General features: G+C 43.8%; 1 protein-coding gene across 5 annotated transcripts in view; it reads right to left on the reverse strand.

The window, feature by feature from the left end:
* Positions 1–20,664, reverse strand: part of Dgk (diacyl glycerol kinase 1) — a 650,907-nt gene that overhangs the window by 16,490 nt on the left and 613,753 nt on the right. For all 5 annotated transcript variants that reach the window (XM_075691755.1, XM_075691752.1, XM_075691754.1 and 2 more), the window contains 6 exons: positions 17,118–17,234; positions 8,686–8,784; positions 8,077–8,163; positions 7,889–7,983; positions 6,909–6,983; positions 38–123 (listed from right to left, as the gene is read on the reverse strand). In XM_075691755.1, the coding sequence (XP_075547870.1) occupies positions 38–123; positions 6,909–6,983; positions 7,889–7,983; positions 8,077–8,163; positions 8,686–8,784; positions 17,118–17,234 (559 nt within the window). The remainder of the gene's footprint in view (positions 1–37; positions 124–6,908; positions 6,984–7,888; positions 7,984–8,076; positions 8,164–8,685; positions 8,785–17,117; positions 17,235–20,664) is intronic.

Below are 20,664 nucleotides of genomic sequence, written 5' to 3' on the forward strand. Positions count from 1 at the left end.
GGCGATTCCTCGGCGAGAAATCATTATGATGACTTACCTATGGTGTCTAGTACCCAGCCCACTGTACCGTCACCTCCGCAACACAAGACGCGGTAATTCGAGATGTCCTTAAAAAACTGAAGCCTGAAAATAGTAGGAAAATATGCGACACGTAAGCAATGCCCTTCAAATATTTAGTGTTGTATCTTCAACAACGTAGCAATAGCACGTGTGGCGACAGCAAACGCGGTTTTATGGTGAAAGGGCCCAGTGAAGGTCAAAGGCCGCAAAGAAACGGTATCATATAGTCGAGGGTGTGTTCAATGAAAAAGGACATTACAAAAGGTGCAGAAATAAAAAAAACAAATTAAAGTGCGCAGCATCAATGCCCTTAAACGCAGTTTCTTCAACACACATGCAGCGCTTCTCGCGACACCTTGGTGGACGCACTTGTGTTTCGTACAAATTTCGCTAAGTTAATGACAAGCCTACAAGATTCATAGATGGCAATACATGAATGTAACGTAAGTGGCCACCGATATGCTTTCAGTTTCAGTTGATTGTTAATTAAAGATGCATAGTTGGTTGTTAGTAGTACACAGGCGAGGGTTTCAAAGTCGGACGACAGCAGCGGGACCCTCGGTTAACAAGAATATTGGTACGAAATGATTATTTGATACAGCAGTGTAAAATTATGCAATCTACAAGTAAATAAAAAGTGAGCCAAGTAGTAAAAAGGAATACATTCGACACTTATACAAGCAGTCATGTAAAATAAAAAAACGCACATTATCAATCTGAATTGTATAAACCTATTTAACAAGTACACACTTTATATACAAAGTAAATTAATCAGGGCAACTAGTTATACAAAATGAAATCTTTAAGTTAACATCTGAATGCATGCAAAGTTGTTGATGATTTAAGGGCATGGAGTAAGTCATTCCACAATTTAATCGCCGAGAAGGAGGAAGTAGTTTTGCAATAGTTCGTGCTGCATTCAGGTAACAGGAAGTTCTGATTATGGGCAAACCTAGTGTTATTGGTATTTGTGAGCCAACTAGAGTCTATTATTTGACACGCGAGCTATTCGTTAAGTAATTTAAGTACAGTGATAAGTAAATGAAATTTAAACAAGCCAGATATAGGAAGAATGAAGTTAGCCTGAAGGTGCGGAGAATCATTAGAATAAAAAGAACTGTCGGTAATAATGCGAATGGCCTGGTTCTGAATGTTCTGTATGGACAAAAGGTGACAGTTATATATATATTTCCCCGCGAAGTAATGCCATATGTGGTGTAACTATGTACGAAGGCAAAGTATAAAGACAATAAGGCGAGAACAGAAAGAAAATGGACGAGATTTATTGGGAGCTCTTATACGAAAAGCAGTTTTTTGTTCAACATAAGCAACAGGATTATTAGGCTTCAAAGTAGGGTCTAATTTTATGCTAATGAAAGTTACATAGTCAGCCGCTGGGATTAAATGATGGCCTATGGATACTTGCAGTAGATAAGGGAGAACTTTTTGAGATGATCTAAAAATCATGAACTGGGTTTTAAGTGGCTTCAAAATTAGGTTGTTTAAAGAACATCATTGATTGACTGGTTAATTTATTGTTCAACTTAATAATTAGCGTTGCTAACGATTTATGTGACATGGAAATGGTGGTGTCATCAGCGTAAAGGACAACTTTAGGAAGATTAATGCACTAAGGTAAATCGTTAATGTAGATACAAAACAATAAAGGTAAAAGTATTGAGCCCTCTGGTACCCATTGGTTAATGACCTTAACATTTGAATAAACGCCACCTATACAGCCTGATTGTTCGGGATCAACTAGTATCTTTTTTTAAAGTTATATGTGGACCAGTTATACCCAATGATTCTAGTTTAGTAAATAAAATATTCTTATTAACGGTGTCAAAGGCTTTAGTAAAATGAAGAAATACAGAACCGACGAAATCGCCGTTGTTGATGGAAGATTTTAAGAACTCGGTTAATGATAGTAAAGCGAAATTGGTTGAACTACCTGCACAGAAACCGGATAGGGACGGTTTTAGCAACTTAAATTTGCCAAGGTACATGTTAATACCTTTCAGAAATAATTTTTCCATAATTTTGCTAAGTGATGACAGAATAAAGATAGGGTTGTAGTTTAGGACCTCTGTAACATCACCTTTTTTATGCACCGAGATTAACTTTGCCTTCTTAAGTGAGCTCGGAAAGGTACCACATATAAAAATGAGATTAGTTGTATCGATTAGTACTTCCGCAATTTGTATGAAGCAGCGATCTTTAAGTGATCAGCATAAATATGATCTAGCCCGACAATATGGATTTTTTAGATTTAGGATTGTAGAACACACTTCATCAGGGGTGACAGGTGTTGTGCCATATCACGTGCCTGTCATCGAGGCGACGGGAGCTGCCATACTACGTGCACCACGTGCATAATCAGCGAGGCGACGGGAGCTCCCACTTCTCCGCGACGAATCAAGAATTCGACACAGGAGGCGACTTCAAGAAGCGCCGAGCCATTTCCTCGACGAATCAAGAATTCGACGCAGGCTATGTCATCACCCCACCCCACCTGGTTCCTGCCGACGAGGTGTTGCCGAAGGGATTTAAGAGAGAACCGGCCCATTGTGAGAAGAGAGAGTCCCTTCCAGCCGCCCAGTCAGTCTGATGCGCTCCTACTGCTACCTGTACGCTATCATCCACTATCTGTAAATATTGTATAAAGTTTTCCGTTTCGTCTTCGTCTGCGGAAAGAGACCCTCTCTCGTCCTCCACTCCGAAGTCACAAAAGTGGATGGCAAGCTGTAGGATTCGAAGACAGATAACGCCCGCTACACCGCTCAACGGCAGCCACGAGGACCACCGGCGTCACCTAATTTGGAGGGGTGAGTGCCTGAAGTTTGCCTTTCGCATCGCCAGACGTTTGTAGCAGACGTAAATGCTAAGGACCATTGATCAAGTATTCTGAAAGGGTTGTAGTGGTTTTGTCTTAGTTCGCTTCAGGCCTTGCATAGATTTCTGCCTTCGGAAGCAAAGCTGAGTTAGAGGCAAAACCGGAGACGAGCCGTCAGATCGCGATGGAGCAGCTCAGGATACAGGATTTTCTCGATGTTTGTCAGGAGATGGGCATTTCGGTTGCCGCGGCAAGGCGAAAGAAAGTCATTATGGACGTTATGAGGGCACAAGAGGTAACTGAGGAGGAAGTCGAAGACGCTTGGGGAGAAATTCTTAAGAGAAGAAGCGAGAAGAAAAGGCCAGAGGAGGCAGAGGTGAAAGAAAGGCGCGAAAAGCGAGATCATGCTCTTAAAGTGAGAGAACTGGAAATAGAGGAAATTCGAACCGGCTTGGCGCGCTCAAGTCTTCTTTCCGGTGGAGACGATACGCCTAAACTGAGAAATACGTTTCTGATGCTACCGAACAGGATAGGCGGTGATATTGCACTTTTTCTCGTGTATTTCGAACGTACGTGAGAAAAGACAGAACTGGACGAAAGCCTTTGGTCTCAAAAACTTCTTTCGGTTGTTCCAGAAGAGGCCGCGGAAGTTCTCGCACGCTTGTCTAAAGAAGACTAAGAGAACTATGGAAAGGTAAAAGCCGCACTCCTTCGCAAATACCGCCTCTCTGCCAAGGCATTTCGACAGCGGTTTAGACAGGCAAAAAGGGGCAGCGAGTCACACACTGAGTTCGCGTACGAGTTAAAGTCTAGCTTGAAAGAGTGGCTGAAAAGTGCAGAATTGTATGGCAACCACGACAAGGTGCTTGAATGCATAGCACTAGAGCAGTTTCACCGAATTCTTCCAGAAGTTAGACTCTGGTTGCAGGACAGGCTCCCAGAGGTACACACCTAGAGAAGGCAGCGCAGCTCGCGGAGGAATATTACACGCGCCGAAACTTCCAAGGAAAACCGATTCAGGAAGATAGGCTAGAAACAAAGGACTATTCTGTAAAGCGGTTTTCCCCTCGCAACCCAGTTTCGCCGAATAAGAAATCATCCACGAGCCACGACTTCAGCAAGGGAGTATATACGAAGGCTGAGGTGGCGAGGGAAGGGTTAGCAGAGCGACCCCAGTCAGCTGGGGTCGCTAAATCTAAGGCAGACGTAGAGCGCGCGTTCGAGGCCCGGATACTAATTATCTGCTTCTGTTGCAACAAGGAAAGCCATATTTCCTCAAATTGCAAGGAACAAATCGCGTCCGCCAGCATTACCCATTCAGACGAAAATTGGAGGCTGCTGGAGCCATATATGCAGGATATCGTGGTAAACGGGAAAATGTGTAGGGCACTTCGCGATTCCGCCGCCACCATTGATGTCAGTCATTCGTCCTGTGTTTCTCCCGGCGACTATACAGGGGAAAGCGCCTGGATCAGACAAGTCGCAGAAAAGCACAGCGCGTGCTTTCCAGTTGCCAGGGTAACTCTCGAGGGCGCTTTTGGAACGTTGCAAACGCAAGCAGCCGTGAGTCCAAGTTTACCCGAACACTTTTCATATCTTTTTTTCTCCAACAAATCGGAGCAGCTTTAAGAAAAGGAGGGTCGGTCGTTCTCTACCAGTCTCGCTTGCATGGCATTAACGCGATCGCGGTAACGCGCCGTCTCAAAGAAACGTGAAAGCTCAGCTTCAAACGAAGAAACTGACAATGTAACGTCCTCACAGCGGCAGTCTAGGCCGGGAGGTAGGGCTGATGAAGAGAAGAGGACTCAGAGTTGTGACGGATCATATTGCCGGATCAGTGACAGTTGGTGAGGAGCCTTTCGATATTCGGGAAAACGGGGCGCCTAGGGCTGAAGTGAAAGGTTCACTGCTTAGTCCCGCATCCTTTTGCTGGGAGCAGCTTAGTAGGGTTGAACGAGCGGCGCTTATCGCGGCACAGAAAAGTGACCCTTCGCTGACTGTGCTGCAGGCTAATGTAAATGAAGGAGTGACCCGAAAGAGCTCCCTGACTCCCTGAGAGGCCTGACTTACTGCTCCGAAAGAGCAGTAAGTCAGGCCTCAAGTACCGGGAATATCAGGATTCCAAGGGTCGGACATACAACCAACTACTCGTGCCAGAAGTATCGACCACAGCCTTTAGAGTTAGCGCAGGGGAATGCTTGGGCGGGTCACTTCGGTGTCAAGAAGACAAAGCCTAGGCTAGCGCAAGATTTCTATTGACCATGATGCTGGAAAGAGGTTGAAACACTTGTTAGGTCATGCGATGCATGTCAGCAAGTTGGCAAGTCCAATGACAAGTGACAGAATTTCGCTTGGAGCGAGACAGGGCAAAATATAAACTTTGTTCGATCGCCTGAGATGTGTCTTGCCTGCCCGAATGACTGTTAGGAATTGCTTTGCAATCTATTCTATAGCTGTTTATTCTCTTTGAATGTGTCTTCTTTGAGAGCACTATTTGTGGAAGTCTGTATCCCGGGCTCTGTATCAGGTGCGTGTTCCGCGCTGAGTACAATAACCATGATGGCGCTTTTGAGAGTTTGTTGTCATGTAGTTTGGTCTGGCGTTGTGGAGAGCATTGGGAGGGTGCTCACTTTTACCGAAGTGGCCGGCGTTGATATTCGTCATTCCGTGAGCTTTCTCAGATCCAAGCAAAGGAAAGACCAGCGGATGAAAGGGCGGCAAAGCCATTTCCTTAACCCCATCAAGGACGTCACTCAATCAGTACATCGCATACGTCGAGCCGCGTCGAACAGCTCGACTTCTGGATGTATTATCTGGCGGTGGGGGTTCTGTTGTGCCATACCGCGTGCCTGTCATCGAGGCGACGGGTGCTGCCATACTACGTGCACGCCGTGCATATCAGCGAGGCGACGGGAGCTCCCACTTCTCCACGACGAATCAAGAATTCGACACGGGAAGCAACTTCAAGAAGCGCCCAGCCATCTCCACGACGAATCAAGAATGCGACGCGGGCGACGTCATCACCCTGACCCGCCTGGTTCCTGCCGACGAGGTGTCGCCGAAGGGATTTAAGGGAGAACCCGCCCATTGTGAGAAGAGAGAGTCGCTTCCAGCCGCCAAGTCGGTCTGATGCGACGTTACCGCTACCTGTGCGCTATCATCCACTGTCTGTAAATATTGTATAAAGTTTTTCGTTTCTTCTTCGTCTACGAAAAGAGTCCGTCTCTCGTCCTTCACCCCTAAGTCCCAACACAGGAAAGAGAAAAAAAATGCATGGTTATAACGTGTACGGTGAAGCTACAGGCCTATTATTGTGCATCTCATAGAAGTAATCACTAAACGAGTTAGCAATGCCAGATGCCTCAGTGTAGGTGTGTTCTTTATAAATTCATTGATAAATTATTCCACTAACCTCCGGTCTATTCAGCAAGTAATTCAAGAGTTTCCATTTTTTTCTTGTGGTTATTTTTTGTCTTACAGAATTATTTTTCATAATGAAGTCGTTTTGATTTTTTTAGAAGGTTATTCAACAAATTACTTTATCTTTATAACTAAGTGTTAGACTCACAATGAATGGCTGTTTTCTAGTTTTCCTATATAGATCATCTTTGTTTCGCAAGCTAGTTAACAAACATTTTGTTTACCAGGGACTACAGGGGAATTTAAATATTTTCTTGCATTTGACAGTTCTGGTGTTTGCATACACTGCTTTGGGAAATAAGGAGCAGAATTTCTCTAGTGCTCTTTCAGGATCACGCAAGTTGCCAATGGAAGTCCAGTCAGTGCCAAGTATTGTTTTGATAAAGTTGTCCTGATTTAGGTCAGAGGTAAAATGGCACGTGTTATAGCGAGGTAGTTTTGCGGCGAAAGTTACAAGTTTCAGTTATCCTAATAACTGTACTTAAACTCTCACAAAGGTTATTCTTAAGCGCGCGATTGCAGCATTATTACACGCAATTCATCGCAAGATCATGCATAGCAATATTATTTCAGGAAGTTCAAGTGGCATACGCACCCTTGAATTGGTCCCCCTTTGGCAACATTGTACACTTGTCGAGGATTCAGCAAGTACTGAAATTTTCTTAATATTCTGCAAATAGAAATGCACATGATGGCTACAAAGTATTGGAAGGGACGTGACACTTTGATCAGGGTTGAAATGCAATATGTCACACAGCGGTTTCTGCCATTTTTCGCAGCACGCAATTAAGCATATGCGACACTGCTCTGCTAATAAGCAGTTGGCCTAAGCATGAATGAAGTCAAAGGTAGACGGTATGACTTGTACACGTTTGGCGATGACTACAGCTAGCTACATATTAATGTAGGTAGAACTCAGTTTGATCCCAGTTTCACGAACCGCAAACTTACCCGCTTTTCAACAGACTTGCATCGTTAACGAAACGTCGAAAAACAAAGTTTTTATACCAGTTATGCGAACGACAAACGCAACAGGTTTTTTTTTATTGCCTGTTATAGCTATACCACTAGCGGACTAATTTGTTTTCTCGTTTTTTACTAGTACAGTCTCCTAGCAACTAAACATTTTTTATCAATTAAGCTTTATGAATAGTTTAATATTATCACAGTGTCACTATTGAGCATGCCAATTTTCCTTCTACCATGTATGCAAGCGTACTCGCTTGTGCTATCCCCGCAAGAAGAAGCCATGTACTTACAATGCCAGCGCACTATGCGAGTCATTTACGATTCACCTCTGCTGTGTAGTCGAACCATTCTATGGCACCGTCATAATTTCTGCCTAGTATTTATATCCCGGCGTGTCGGCGTCGTGTATTTGTGTCTTTTTGTTAGCATTTTTAGTAATGCAGTTCTACAATTGCTTTTCTATATAATACACTGCCCCAGTTCATGTTCGAAATATGTCGAATTATCAAATAAATTTTGCTTTCTGAAAGAAGTTCTATAAAAGAAGTATTAGGTGTCCCACTAAAGTAGATGTCCGGTTGGGAAGACCAAATAGACTGCACTGACCTCATGCCCTGCCGACCTCCACTCTTGGGGTTGATGAGCACTAGAAGAGGATGGGTTCCAGAGACGGGTGTGACTTGGAATGACATGGCAGAAACCTGGGTGGCAAGAACGGCGATGCTCGCACTGCGCCCTCCAGGACAAAAATGCTGAGCAGCTGAGCTCTCACAGTGCAAATGTCATCTACTCACATTGCCTTGGCCGCTGTCGGAAACTTTGTTGGAATCTGACCTAGACAGCTGTTTCTTCTGGCCACTGCCGACACTTCGTTGCCTCTCCTGGAAGCCGAAAGCGCTTTCAGCTTGCTGCCATCACGAAAGCCGCAAGACGGAAGACTGAATGAAACATTTAATTTTGCCTCACAACAAGCATTAGGCACGCTTAAAAACGTTCGCACATAGTGCACGTCTACGTAGCACTACAGAATTAACCTCTGCTCTTCGACGTTTCAACGCACTCAGTGGTGCCTTTCACAGGGGCAGTTTCAAAATAACCCTATACGAAGAATATGAACAGCATCTGCAATCGCAGCATTGAGCGCTGGCATTCCGCGGAATGATTCAATGTGCGAGACCTGCCGTGACATTTCATTGTAGCTGCGAGATTTCTCTGAAAGGACTAGTATTTGGAAAGGGAACATAGATATAGTTGTGCGGAAACACCACTTTTGTAAAATAATGGACCCGTGGCAACGCTATCATTCATCACTGGAACTCGCCTGTGGAATTTCTGAGAGGGAACCTAGATTCTCATTAAAGAACGGCTTGTGCTGCAACAAAGTTGCTCAACGTCGTGCTTACCAAAACAGCGGGGCATATAGACGTTGGCGGCAAGATGTGGTCTCGGTGTGGTCCAAGGCCGCAGTCGGGTTTCACTTGTGGAGCGCAATGGTTGTGAAGCTGCAACACGAATGTAAGGCGAAAAATGTACACCACGAATAACGAACACGCGGAGCAATAATTCCGTTGATCGTACACGGAGGCACACGTGCCTGTCACTCTGGTCTTGCAACGCTTGCGAAGGGAAGCTATTTTGAGCACGTTGGCGCTTATTTTGACACCCTCTGCGAGTTTGGCGAGTTCCCGTGTATCCTCTGAAGCAATAAGTGTGCATTGTGAAGCAATAATTCCGCTTAACGTGCACGGATGTACCTGTCGCTCTGGTTAAGCTCTTTTAAGCCCGTTGGCGCTCATTCTGATGCTCTCCGCGTGTTTGGCGAGTTCCTGTATATCGTCTAACACGATAAATCAACTTAGTTGTTACATGACTATAATAAAAATGATTAATATCGTGTTGTCATATATTAATAGGCCTGCGTGCCATGCAATCACCTAAAACATGAATATGTAATAAAAGGGTCCTATGTGACTTATTGTTGGAGCATGCAGGACAGAGATGCGCTCCCTGGCACTACTGTGTGGGTCAGAATTCCACATTACTGAAACTTGCATTTCCTGCGCGAGCACTTTGCTCGCTAGTGTGTTGGATTCTTTGTGCTCTGTGCATGCTCTGTGCATTTCGCGGTTGCAAAGAGCACCTGCTCGAAGTCTTCGAACGGGGCACGCGCTGGCCTTGCGTGAGGAACGATGCCGTTAAATTCTGCGCGCGGGGTCGAACTGGTCAAGAACAAAACACATGCGGTTGAATTCACGTGCGTTTTCTCATGGTGTCGGTTATTAAAGGACTAGTGCTAACTAGTTCGGATAATTCCATGTCACAGGATGCCACGAGTGCGGAGCGAAGTCCTCTTGATTATGAAATACAGTTCTGATGAGTTCACATGGCTTTTCGCTCCACTAAAGCGACAGGGGCCGGGAGCTTTATGAGAACTACTGAATAACAATTATTCATGACGACGCTTGAGTGGAGTGACTGTTGTAACGATTTTCTTAGCGCTTCTGTGGCTGCATTTTACAGTGTTTTGCTGACCAAGGGAAAATGAACGCGGAAACTATGCGAGCTGACGCTCTGGTGTTTCTACAAGAGAAAGACAATGTACACATTAGCCACGTTTGACGCTCTGTGCGAAAGCTGAACATAGCAGACTGCAGGTGCTGTCTGCGTAGCAGACAGCAATTGCATTATTGTAGACATGTTTACCGAATAAAAAATTGTGGACCATTATAAAATTACCGTCATAAAACATTTGCAACAAATGAATCTTATTTGTAAATTACAGTCATTTGAGGAACATAAACTTATCATACTGTGTCCTTGAATCCCACATAACCAAAACCAAACTACTATGGCATTACTATAGCGGTTTCGACTGACTTCTATGCCATGTACTTCTATACTTTGAATCATGCAAAAGGAAAAGCAAGCTACTATGACATTGTTAAAGTGGTTCTAACTCATTTCTATGCCATGTACTTCTATGCTGTGAATCATGCATAATCAAAAGCAAACTAGTATGGAATTGCTATAGTAGTTTTGACTGACTTCTATGCCATGTACTGACATAGCAGCACAATGGTTACGCGCTTCATTTCATTTCATTTTTATTTCCTTAAAGGCTCCGTAGTGGGGATATTACATAAGGGGAAATAATAGGAGCCGTCTCTACGTGCTTCGCTGCATATGGGGCGTCAGTGCCCACTGCTTCACCTGTTTCGGCGCGCCGGCAGCCAGCCTGCGAGCGTAAACAAACTCGACCCCACTCCCGAATACCGGCACGCCTAAGGACAAACGCATACAACACGAGCAAAGCTTTTCCTCCGTGATGCCAAGGCAGAGTCAGATTTTCAAGGAGCAAAAGCCCCCACATTTTCGCTCTCACACCCGCTCTTACTCACGCATGCACACAAACGACCGGCACCTCCTGAAATGCGACGCCCCGCTGTACTTACTAACAATTGTAAAGCCGCTACCCGGTTTTCCAGAACCTTTCTACGCTGTACACACCGCCTAGACGCCTAAAATAGAGTGGTCAATTCGCTGCAATGGCACCTGACCACGCCGAGTCCTGAACAAAAATTGCACAACAGATGCATTGAAGTGTGCCTCTGAAGCAAGCTCTCGTTATCGCAAAGCCCGAGAAATGGTGGTGTTTATTTCTAATAGGAAGTAGCTCGCAAGGCTTATCGATGGGACGGAGCGATTAAAGCAGTGCGGCTGAGCTGGCAGCGTGTATGGAGGAGAAGTTTTATTGAACCGTTCTGTCTTTTTCTGTCGAGAGGCGCGGCGCTGAGCTACAATCGTAAAATAAAATAAAAAAAGCTTCACATCTAGGCCCGTTTGCGAATACCAGTCCCAAATGCAATTTTTTGTTTCTATGTAATTAACTGGAGATCGCTGTGGAGGTCCTATTGCAGCAGGCATAATGATTATGATGGTGGCGATGTAATTGGTGAGGTTTAATGCCTGAAAGCTGCGTAATTGGCTTCCGCACAGGGTTAATTTGGAATAGTTTTGAAACCAGGGTTGTAAACTGGAAGAGACATGAAATACAAATATTATTTTCTTTTTTTTTAACAGGAACCTAAAACTATCTTTTTACTACTCTTATGTATCTACGCGTGTCCATTACCATATAAAATTTGGTATTCCATCGGGCCGGACAAAGAAGTACTCTGACTCGTTTAACCCAAAGACTAGTCAACACGGGAATAACCTTCCCACTACGAACGTTTCCATTATGGACCAAGATGTTTCGGAGTCCGCAATTACCGCTCATTTCTTGCAATGCGTATTTTATGAAAGTACATGTATTTTCTCGACTCCTCTCTGTAAATGCTCAGCGACCCTGAGAGAAACTAAATGTATAAATAAGAAATAAGTAAAGCCGTAATAAAGATCATACAAGCCAGCGTCACAACGAACGTACAGTTTGGTATGAGAAAGAACACGTAAATAAACAAAGACAATTGCCTTTGTTTGGCGACACCTTATCAAAATTTGGTATATCTCGGCATTGTCTGGTCAAGGCTAGCTGATTCATTATGAAAAACAACAATTTTCAGTGCATCTTAACAATAAAACAAGCTCCGCTCAGCTTGGCAACTTTGCATCTTAGCTTCAATGAACTACGCGGACATACAGGCCACAAATGCGTTTACGTAGTGCAAAAAACGTGCTTACGAAATTGCTAATCCTATAAAGACGGAAATGACGTTCAAGGTGCCTCAGTATTTCTTCAATGAAAAACGAAGGCCGAAAGAACACCTCTGCGCTCGTACATTTCTCTGGGCGATTCTTCATCTCAGCAGCTCTCTTTCTACAACTTCTATTTGCTTTTTCAATGCGCACATGTTCAAAATGTAAGAGGACTTGTGCTGCCTATGAACTAATGGCAGTTGCTGACTTTTATAAGCATCAATAAGAATCTAAGACAGAAATAAACTAAAATGAGAATCTTCTTAATAAAATGTTTATTTTTATTTTTTTTTATTTTGCTGCATCGTTGATAGTGGGAAGGCTCCTAGTGAAATTTTTCAATCTAGTGAAGAATAAAAAGAATGCGTACGCTTAGGGAAACAGCTTTTTTGAATCTTTCTTTCTTCTTGTCTACAACATCAAGGCGCGTAGCGTGACATATAAGAGACTTAGTGATCTTAGCCACGTATTTTTATGTGAGCACGAAGACATCGTGTGTTTTCCGAGCATGATTGTCTTACTGAGCGTGAAAGAAGCCGGCAAATGCACGCAAAGTTGGCCCACGACTGGCCGCTCCAGGCACTTTGCGTGTATTCGCGGGCTTGTTTCACGCTCGGAAAAACTCTTTAATATAGCACGTATCGAGAAACAGAAAGCTGTTTTGTAGAGTTTTTCATCTTGCTCCACAATTTTCTCATTGACACTTTTCATCTGATTATAATATATGAGAATTTGATTAATTAAATGAGGATACATAATTAGGCGCAATTAAAAAAATACTTTGAGTACCTCCAAGCGACTGCAAGAAACACTACCGTGGTTTTGCCCAGCTACGCGGTATTTGCATATTTGTAATGTTTGGCTGAAGTTACATGGGAGACCCTGTAACGTGCCTGCACCACGCCGAAATGACGTTATCGGACATAGTAACTGGGCAAATATGCTAAGTGAACCTCATGAGAAGCTGGCTGAAAATGAACAGTAACGTTGTGGCATTGTCTGCAGTGCGTGCACAGCGACTTGACCCACGCACTTACCATCCCTTACCGCCTCGAGCACGTTTGAAGGTGCGCCCGCGCCTGCGTGTACGTTCGTGCGCGTCGGACCGTTCCTTAAGTTGGTGCAGGTCGTCGGGGAGTTAAAGCAGCAGAGGCCCAGAGAAGCAAATCCGACGGTTCTTGGGCGATTTCTTCGCATGAGGCATTGGCGCTGATCACACTCGTGGCCAGTAACACAGTCGCGTGAACACCGATTTCCGCAGCGTAAAAATCGAGCGTAAGCCTGTCGGCGACGCTGTAGTATCACGTTCACTACCGAGGCTCCAAGTGCAAGGAAAACAACGCGCTTAGAGGAGAGAGCAGCAAGAACTCGCGCAGAACATAGCGCAGCCGGAGGGGCGGCTGCCTCCGTCATTCATCACGGGGCAATGTATCAACGTCATCGCTCGCGTGGGTGGCGGCAACCTTATCCCCGGAGTCGGTGCGAAGGCGAGCTCTGCGAACCCGCGGCCTTCCTCGGCGCAGATTGTCGACGAGGAGAGAGCGAGTGCCATGCGCCGTTGTTAATTGAGTCGATTATGTGAGAAGGCGTGCGGTCGCGCTTGAACGGCGCCACAGACAGACGTGTCAGGATGTGCACTATATAAATGGAATTGATGACGATGATGATGATGATGATGATGACGAAGCCTCAATTAATGGCACAAACCCACTGTGGATGACAGACCAAGAACCGGGCGGTAAAATGATTGGAAAATGAAATGAATTAGTTAATAAATAAATAAGTAATAAAATATGAAAACAAGTTAATAATCGAAGACGAGAAACAACCTGATAATAAATGAAAAATAGTAGTGTATAATACGGTAGTCAGCCTTGCCTAAATAGGAATAGTAACACGAAATTATTAATAAAATACATAAATCAGAGAATAGACGTAAAAATGAGCGAGCTAAATTTTGAATATAATATTAATAATATTGTAACTGTGAATTTGTATTTTGACTTACTAAATTTTCTAAATCTATATATTTCTTGAAAGAGAAATAAATAAATCCTGGAAAATGCGAAATATTGTTACGTGTGGAAAAATACAGATGAAAGAGGCTATACACAGGGTATTTACACTGGAGCCAGACCACCAGGCAGACACTCGCCCGCGCCAAGGGCACACACCCACTTCGTCGTCGTTCTCGCGGCGGCTCGTCCCTTGAGCGTCGCTCGGTGATATCGTAATAACATTACTAAAGGAGTCTTTCGGTGTCACAGAGAAAATTACAAATGACTAGGGAAACGTTCCTGTGGCTGTATCCTACCGTTGCTCCAAGTGAGAGCTTAACAGTAGTGCATAAAAGCAGTCCTAGATTTGGAAGCGGAATTTCTAAACATCGTTTTCGATGAGTAGAAGGCCGCCGACACGGTAATAAAAAAGTGATCGATGAACTCCGGCGCACTGCAGAGGGGGCACCGCCAGACCGCGTTTGTGCAAGTAAATAAATTACCTGGTGGCATACGGCAACGCAGCTTTGTAAATGATACCTCGAATTGCCGATTAGGACGCCATTGTCGGCTCCAAGAATAATTTAGATGCATGAAGTCTGAAGATATCACAGGACATCTTAAAGAAGCTCGTGCTAAAAAATCGACTATTTCATTAAGATGAATGTCTCGAGGGCCTGGCACCCATGCTAAATGAACTAAACTTAAGTGCGGCGGAGCTCATGTATAAAACGTCTTCAAAGCCATCTAATTTGTCGACACGTTAAGAGCACGCTGCGTACAGAAAGAGGATCTGTGACAATAGCTTTTGTAGCATGAACGGATAACTTTCGCAAAGCAAGAACTATTGCCAGAAGTACGGCCTGAAAAACTGATATGTAATCTGGTGGGCAATGTTAACAAGACCAATAGAGGGATCGTTAGTCGATACCCACGCCTGCCTACTCTTCACACGAAGAAGCACCAGTCCCTATTACATCTATATAGAGAAATAGGCCAAATAGTCTTCCAAAAGGGTACTTAAATATGTTGGGGGCAGCAATTTTGCGTTATTGGGAAAATGTCTGCAAATTCAATTTTGAGCGACAACGTGGACCTATCAAACGGAATGATTTACCTAAGGCGAACATTAAACTCTTTCCCACCCATGGGTAAAATAGGTGTTTCTCGCAGCTTACGCCAGATATTTTTTTCTGAAGGAACTGCTGTACTGAATATTTTGTGTAATACATAACCAAAAAGCAGAGTGAATGCACTTTTCAGGCATAAATGTTTTGTTAACGAGATGTGTGTCATAAAAGATATAAATTACCAGAATCAAGATTGTGGGATAAAATTGAACAAAGTTATTGTTGCGGGACATAGGAAGTGATGATGTTTTTCATACTACTCGTCTTTGGCATTCGATAGTGTTCTCTTAAATGTAGCAGCTGCGAACTTATAATTACTCCGGTTACTCGGACATTGATTGTAAACTAACATTTTACAAGCGGCTTTTCGTCGTCTATAATCCCACGTACACTCCGAATTCCACCAAGGAGACATTTTAACACAGAGCAAAGCATCATGGCTTTGATATCATCCGGTAGCGTTATCTGGAAGTTGAGGACCATTCTCAAGACTTTCTGAAATTTCTGGTAACTGACAAAAGTGCGCGCCGGAGACTCTGAAGAAATAAGAGCGCATAAAATATCAAACCTAACAGGTAGATGATCACTTTTTCAGGAAGAGTCGACAGTAGACCTGGAAGTGACGGAAATCCGTGAACTGGCAAATGTTAGATACAATGCTGATTTAGAAAGACCTTGAATATAAGTAACTACTTTCGTGTTTAAGCAACACAAAATTTGATTACTTGCCCAGTCCGACAATCGCTTTCCACATGAGTTCGTTTTAAAACCCCAAAACAGATGATGCGAATTAAAGTCTCCGGCTATCAAATTTATTTTTTTGACAACTGTATCAAGGTAACGTATGTCCTCAACACCTGTGGGAAAATACTTATTAACTAAGGAAAATGGGTAACAAGCAGGAATTGTTACATCTATTGCTAATATCTCGCACTCCGTAAACATGTACTGATAGGATATTTGGGCTTTGTGGCAAATTCTAGTTGTTATCAAGAAACCAAGTCCTCCGCCTGGACGGTCCAATCGAAATAAACGATAATTTCTTATGTGAAAATATTTGACATATGAAAGCCAAGTCTCCTGCAAAAGAATAATGTCGGAAGAAAATTGTGAACAAAAATATATTAAATCTGCCGCTGCAGAAATAATGAAAGGGCAGTTCCACTGTAATACCTTTGAGTAACCTATGATGAATTATTGCCTACATTAGAAACCACATGCTCTAAAATACTTTCTTTTAAAAGATCTGTCTTCGAAGGACTGTCTTTACCGTACTTTGTGGGTTTTGATTGAGAGACAAAGCTGGAAGAATTATGATTAGCACCTGTCTTGGAAAGACTATCTTCAACAAACTTTTTGGTTTTTGAGGGCGGGACAGAGATTGATGAATTATCATTAGGTGATTTTTCGCGTTTAAGCATCAGAAAAACCATTTCTACACCCTGGTTGTTTTCCGACACTGATTTGGAGAAGCACCCGATGTTGGTCTGCTGTGTCGAAGCTGATGGCCTCGCAATTTCAGCGTTTTCTACAACAGCTGGCAAAGGATCGATCAGCCGCTCAGGTTCTATGTAAGAGGATGAGTAGGAATCTGCGATCTAGCATTATAACTCGCTACATAACTGAAATTATGAATAATATAGTATGAGGTAGCGTCTCCGACAAGCTTGATGTTAGTCGTTCCGCACCTTTTGACAACACATCGCGTTGGAATTCCTTGCGTGACCGGTAAGCACATGCCTTTTTCTTTTTTTCTCTCTCTCTCTGTCTTTATTTGCCTTACTCGCATATACATGGCCGTTCGCTCTGGACCCACGAGGTGCGGATATTAGCTTCCATTTTGACGGCATAGCATTGAGGGGCCAGATTTCGCAATGAACTGATAGTGCCATTTGCAGGGAGGAAAACAAACATGGAAACAACAACAACAACAACGACAAATAGACAAATGAATAAATAAGCGGACATCAACAACAACAAAAGAAAGCAAATAAGGCAAATAAAGCTAACCGTCATTTGGCACCAGCGGCAATGCAGTCCGGTGATGCCATTGTAGCTTTTGATAGCCTTTTTGCATTTGCTGCATTTTCCCGTGCAGTTACCTTCCGTCCAGTGATGAACTAGAGCCTGAAAAAAAAAAGGACAAATAAATTCAAGGTGCGCGAAATTTAAAAGATTGTACTCCGAAAAAAAAGGCAAGTGCAGAGAAAAGATGCATTTTCTTGACACTAGCCGCTCGGCTTTATAATAGGCGCAGGCAGAACATAGAAACGACAACGTTTCCCTGAGTGCTACCACAGCGTGCCCTTCCCGAGCAATGGACAGCGTTGAAATCACATTCTATTGTCATCATCGGCACCCTTAAAAATCAGATTGCTTCCAATACGCTCGATATCGGACTCGCTCTTTCAGAGCACCTTGAGGCTTGTCTCTACAGTACAGCTCGGACGCGCCGTCAACAAGTGGAGCCTCTTTGATATCCGTGTTTCTCGAACCATTATCCCCGTTTACTAGAACCAGCCATAATTGTCAGCGTTTTGCATGCGACGCCTACAGGGAGCCCTGTGCCGACAGGCATTAACAACTGACATAGACACCCGGTATCCTCATTAGGCGATCGATCAAGCGCCTCTTTGAGAATTCAGAAGACCGACGTTGGATACCTGTTGATGTGCCGTCATCCGTTGTTGCTACGGAAAGTGCTACAGGGTACGCGTTCACATCTATATTTACTAACCACGGCCATATTCCAAACAAATAGCGTTTTTTATATTAATTTTCTTCATAGCGGCCTTGTTATGTGGAAATGCCAACCTTGAGCAACAGTCTTTGGTGTCATGCCAACAAATTCATGCATGCGCTGCAAGTACTCGAGGCCTGTCACTACTGACGTCTGCAGAAAACAACGCATGTATAACAAGCCGCGCTTTTATGCTAGGTCATAACACGTCAGAAACTATGATGGCTAGTGGCACACAAGTTCTCGTTCTTGTATACCGCTACGGTATGACTCACGTGGAGACCAAACAATAGCGCAACAAGCTTTTTCTTTTATGATGCTGATGATAATATATGAAGTTTTATGGAACAGTTTCCGTTTTAAGAGCAGAAGCAATGCGCCCGAAAGACACAATACGCGTTACACTAGTAAGCGTAAACTTGTACTAAATAAGTATCTCAGTTATATTTAGTTACTCAGCATTAAGGAATTGCATACTGAGTGAGAAAATGAGCGTCTGTCAAGAATATTTCGCGGATATTTATTCATTGAGTGAAAGCACAATCTGTACTTAAAAGGGGCAAATCAAATGTGACACTACCGGTGACATCCTAGTTAGTTGCTAACTAGGCCTCGGAAATGCGCTACCTGTCACGAGGAATTTCGGATCATTTGTGGAAGTAAATTCCGAACGTGCACAGCTAGAATTCATCAGTAGCAAACTTTGAAAACGAAGCGATCATATATATATATATATGAATAGCGCAACACATCATATAAGTGATGCCTTTTTTCCTTTTATTTTCTCATGCAAATTTGTCTTAAATCTCAAAAAGAGAAAAGTGCTGGGTACTTATATTGTTAGAAAGTCGCGCGTTCGTTATGCATTTGCTTTTGATGCATTTACAGTTGTTCTTGTTTTCCTTTGTTTAGTTGCTCTATTAGCCAGGCAAATTTTTAGTAACCAGTGTGGACCATTTCTTGTACCATATTTTCCTTGACTTTTGCTTGCTACAGAAGGCTAAATATATTGCCCTAATTCGTTCTGATACCGGAAGCTGTAGCAGTTTAGTTTCGTATACTGTTGGAGCTAATTAGCGAAAGATAACAAGTTCAACTTCGTCACAACCAAAGTGAGCCCAACCCTGATCATGGCTCTGAATGTAACATGAACGATCTTTGCTTGGCGCTCCACGAGCGTTGTCGGGAGTGCGGCGTGAAGAACACATATGCGTTATACGGCGACGTAAACTTAAAATTAAGAGAATAGTCAATCAACATAACAAACGGTGTGTGCCAACCGCAGCTGGCTTCCTTCGAGAAAGCGTGCTTTCTATCCAACCGCGGCAACCATGCGATGGTGCGCGTTGCACATGGTCCCATTATCCACATCTTTGGTCGCAAAAAATATGGCTGCAGCATGCCTATGGTAAAGTAGTGCTTGCAAATTATTTAAATGCGTCACGTTCTTCGACCATGACCTAGATCCAGACAGTGAGTCAGTTATAGGTATTCGAGCACCCTAACAGGCCGCCATGCATGTCTCATCGGGTGGCGGTGGCCATCAATAAAACAACAACGCCGAAAAAAGTACACAACATTCGAGCAACGAGAGCCAATCTCAGAACTCGTAATTACTGCGATAATTCACTGGCACCGTGCTGTACCGGAACCGGCTGGCATCGCGAAATTATCAAAGCGAGAGGGAAAGGGGACCAAATTCCGGAAACGAGAAGAGAACCGACCATGAAGGGAGCGAGGGGAGCACAAGAAGCCACAGGCGGGAACAGGAAAAGAGACTGGAGTACGGCATGAAACCGCGGCAAGTGCACGAGAGGATAGTGCGCTCGCCAGCTGCCTGCCGTAGCGATGATGAAATGCTAATGGGTTTCCGAAGCACTCGCACGTGCCACCATTATATCCTCTACTTAACATAAATTTCAGGTTTTATTTTTCGTGGGGTTCGCCTTCTGCCCTGTTACAACCTTCTTGGGCAAAGAGCAGGTATCTGTTTTCCGCTGTAAGGAGTCACGGCGGAAGATTAACGTAAGTCCGCGGCTTTAAACGGGAGTCAAGAGAGCTTAAGATGTTGAACTGACGGGCGTGGAGCGATCGCTCCAAACAACGCGCGTTCTCTTGAGCTATGGAGTTTCACGCCCCGAACCAACACGGGTGCTATACGGGAAACACTGTCGTGGAGTGCTCCGCATTAATTTTGACCACCTAGTATTCAACGCGTACGCAAAGCTTGGTACACGAGAGTTTCGGCACAAAGCTTTCCCCGGAACCTGGCCACCAAAGCAAGGAACTGGATCCGCTACCATGACTACTACATGACAATATACAAATATGGAGGAGAGGCGGACACTGTACTAACGTTTCAGTTCACCGAGTTTGCGTTTCCGGTTGCGCAAATGATCAAACACTGGCACGCTGCTACGTTCGTGATTAAATTAATTATTTCTGACGAGCAAACCTGAAGGAAAGGAAAGTATACATAACTTCTCACGTAAAGCACTTTAATGCTCTCGTTACGCGATCCTTTAAGCTGAAGTTTAAAAAAAAAGAACACGCTATATTCCAGTGTTGCTGACCTATTGAAGTCGAGAACTGTCCAGATAAGTTCCTCGAAATTTTGCAATGTTCTTCAACGGTCTGTAACATTTTACATGGCCTAAATCGAAATTGTCTGGCCATTACTTTACTGGAACCCGACTTTTCTGCATCGAAAGTGTTTTCATCCTAATTCAGTGAATGCCTGAAGAGTATTGGTGCGTTTCATATATATATGAACGGTGATACCGAACTTACTCATGACATGACTTTCCACGGAGAGCC

This window comes from Dermacentor variabilis, chromosome 5, assembly GCF_050947875.1.
Source record: "Dermacentor variabilis isolate Ectoservices chromosome 5, ASM5094787v1, whole genome shotgun sequence".
NCBI lineage: Eukaryota > Metazoa > Arthropoda > Arachnida > Ixodida > Ixodidae > Dermacentor > Dermacentor variabilis.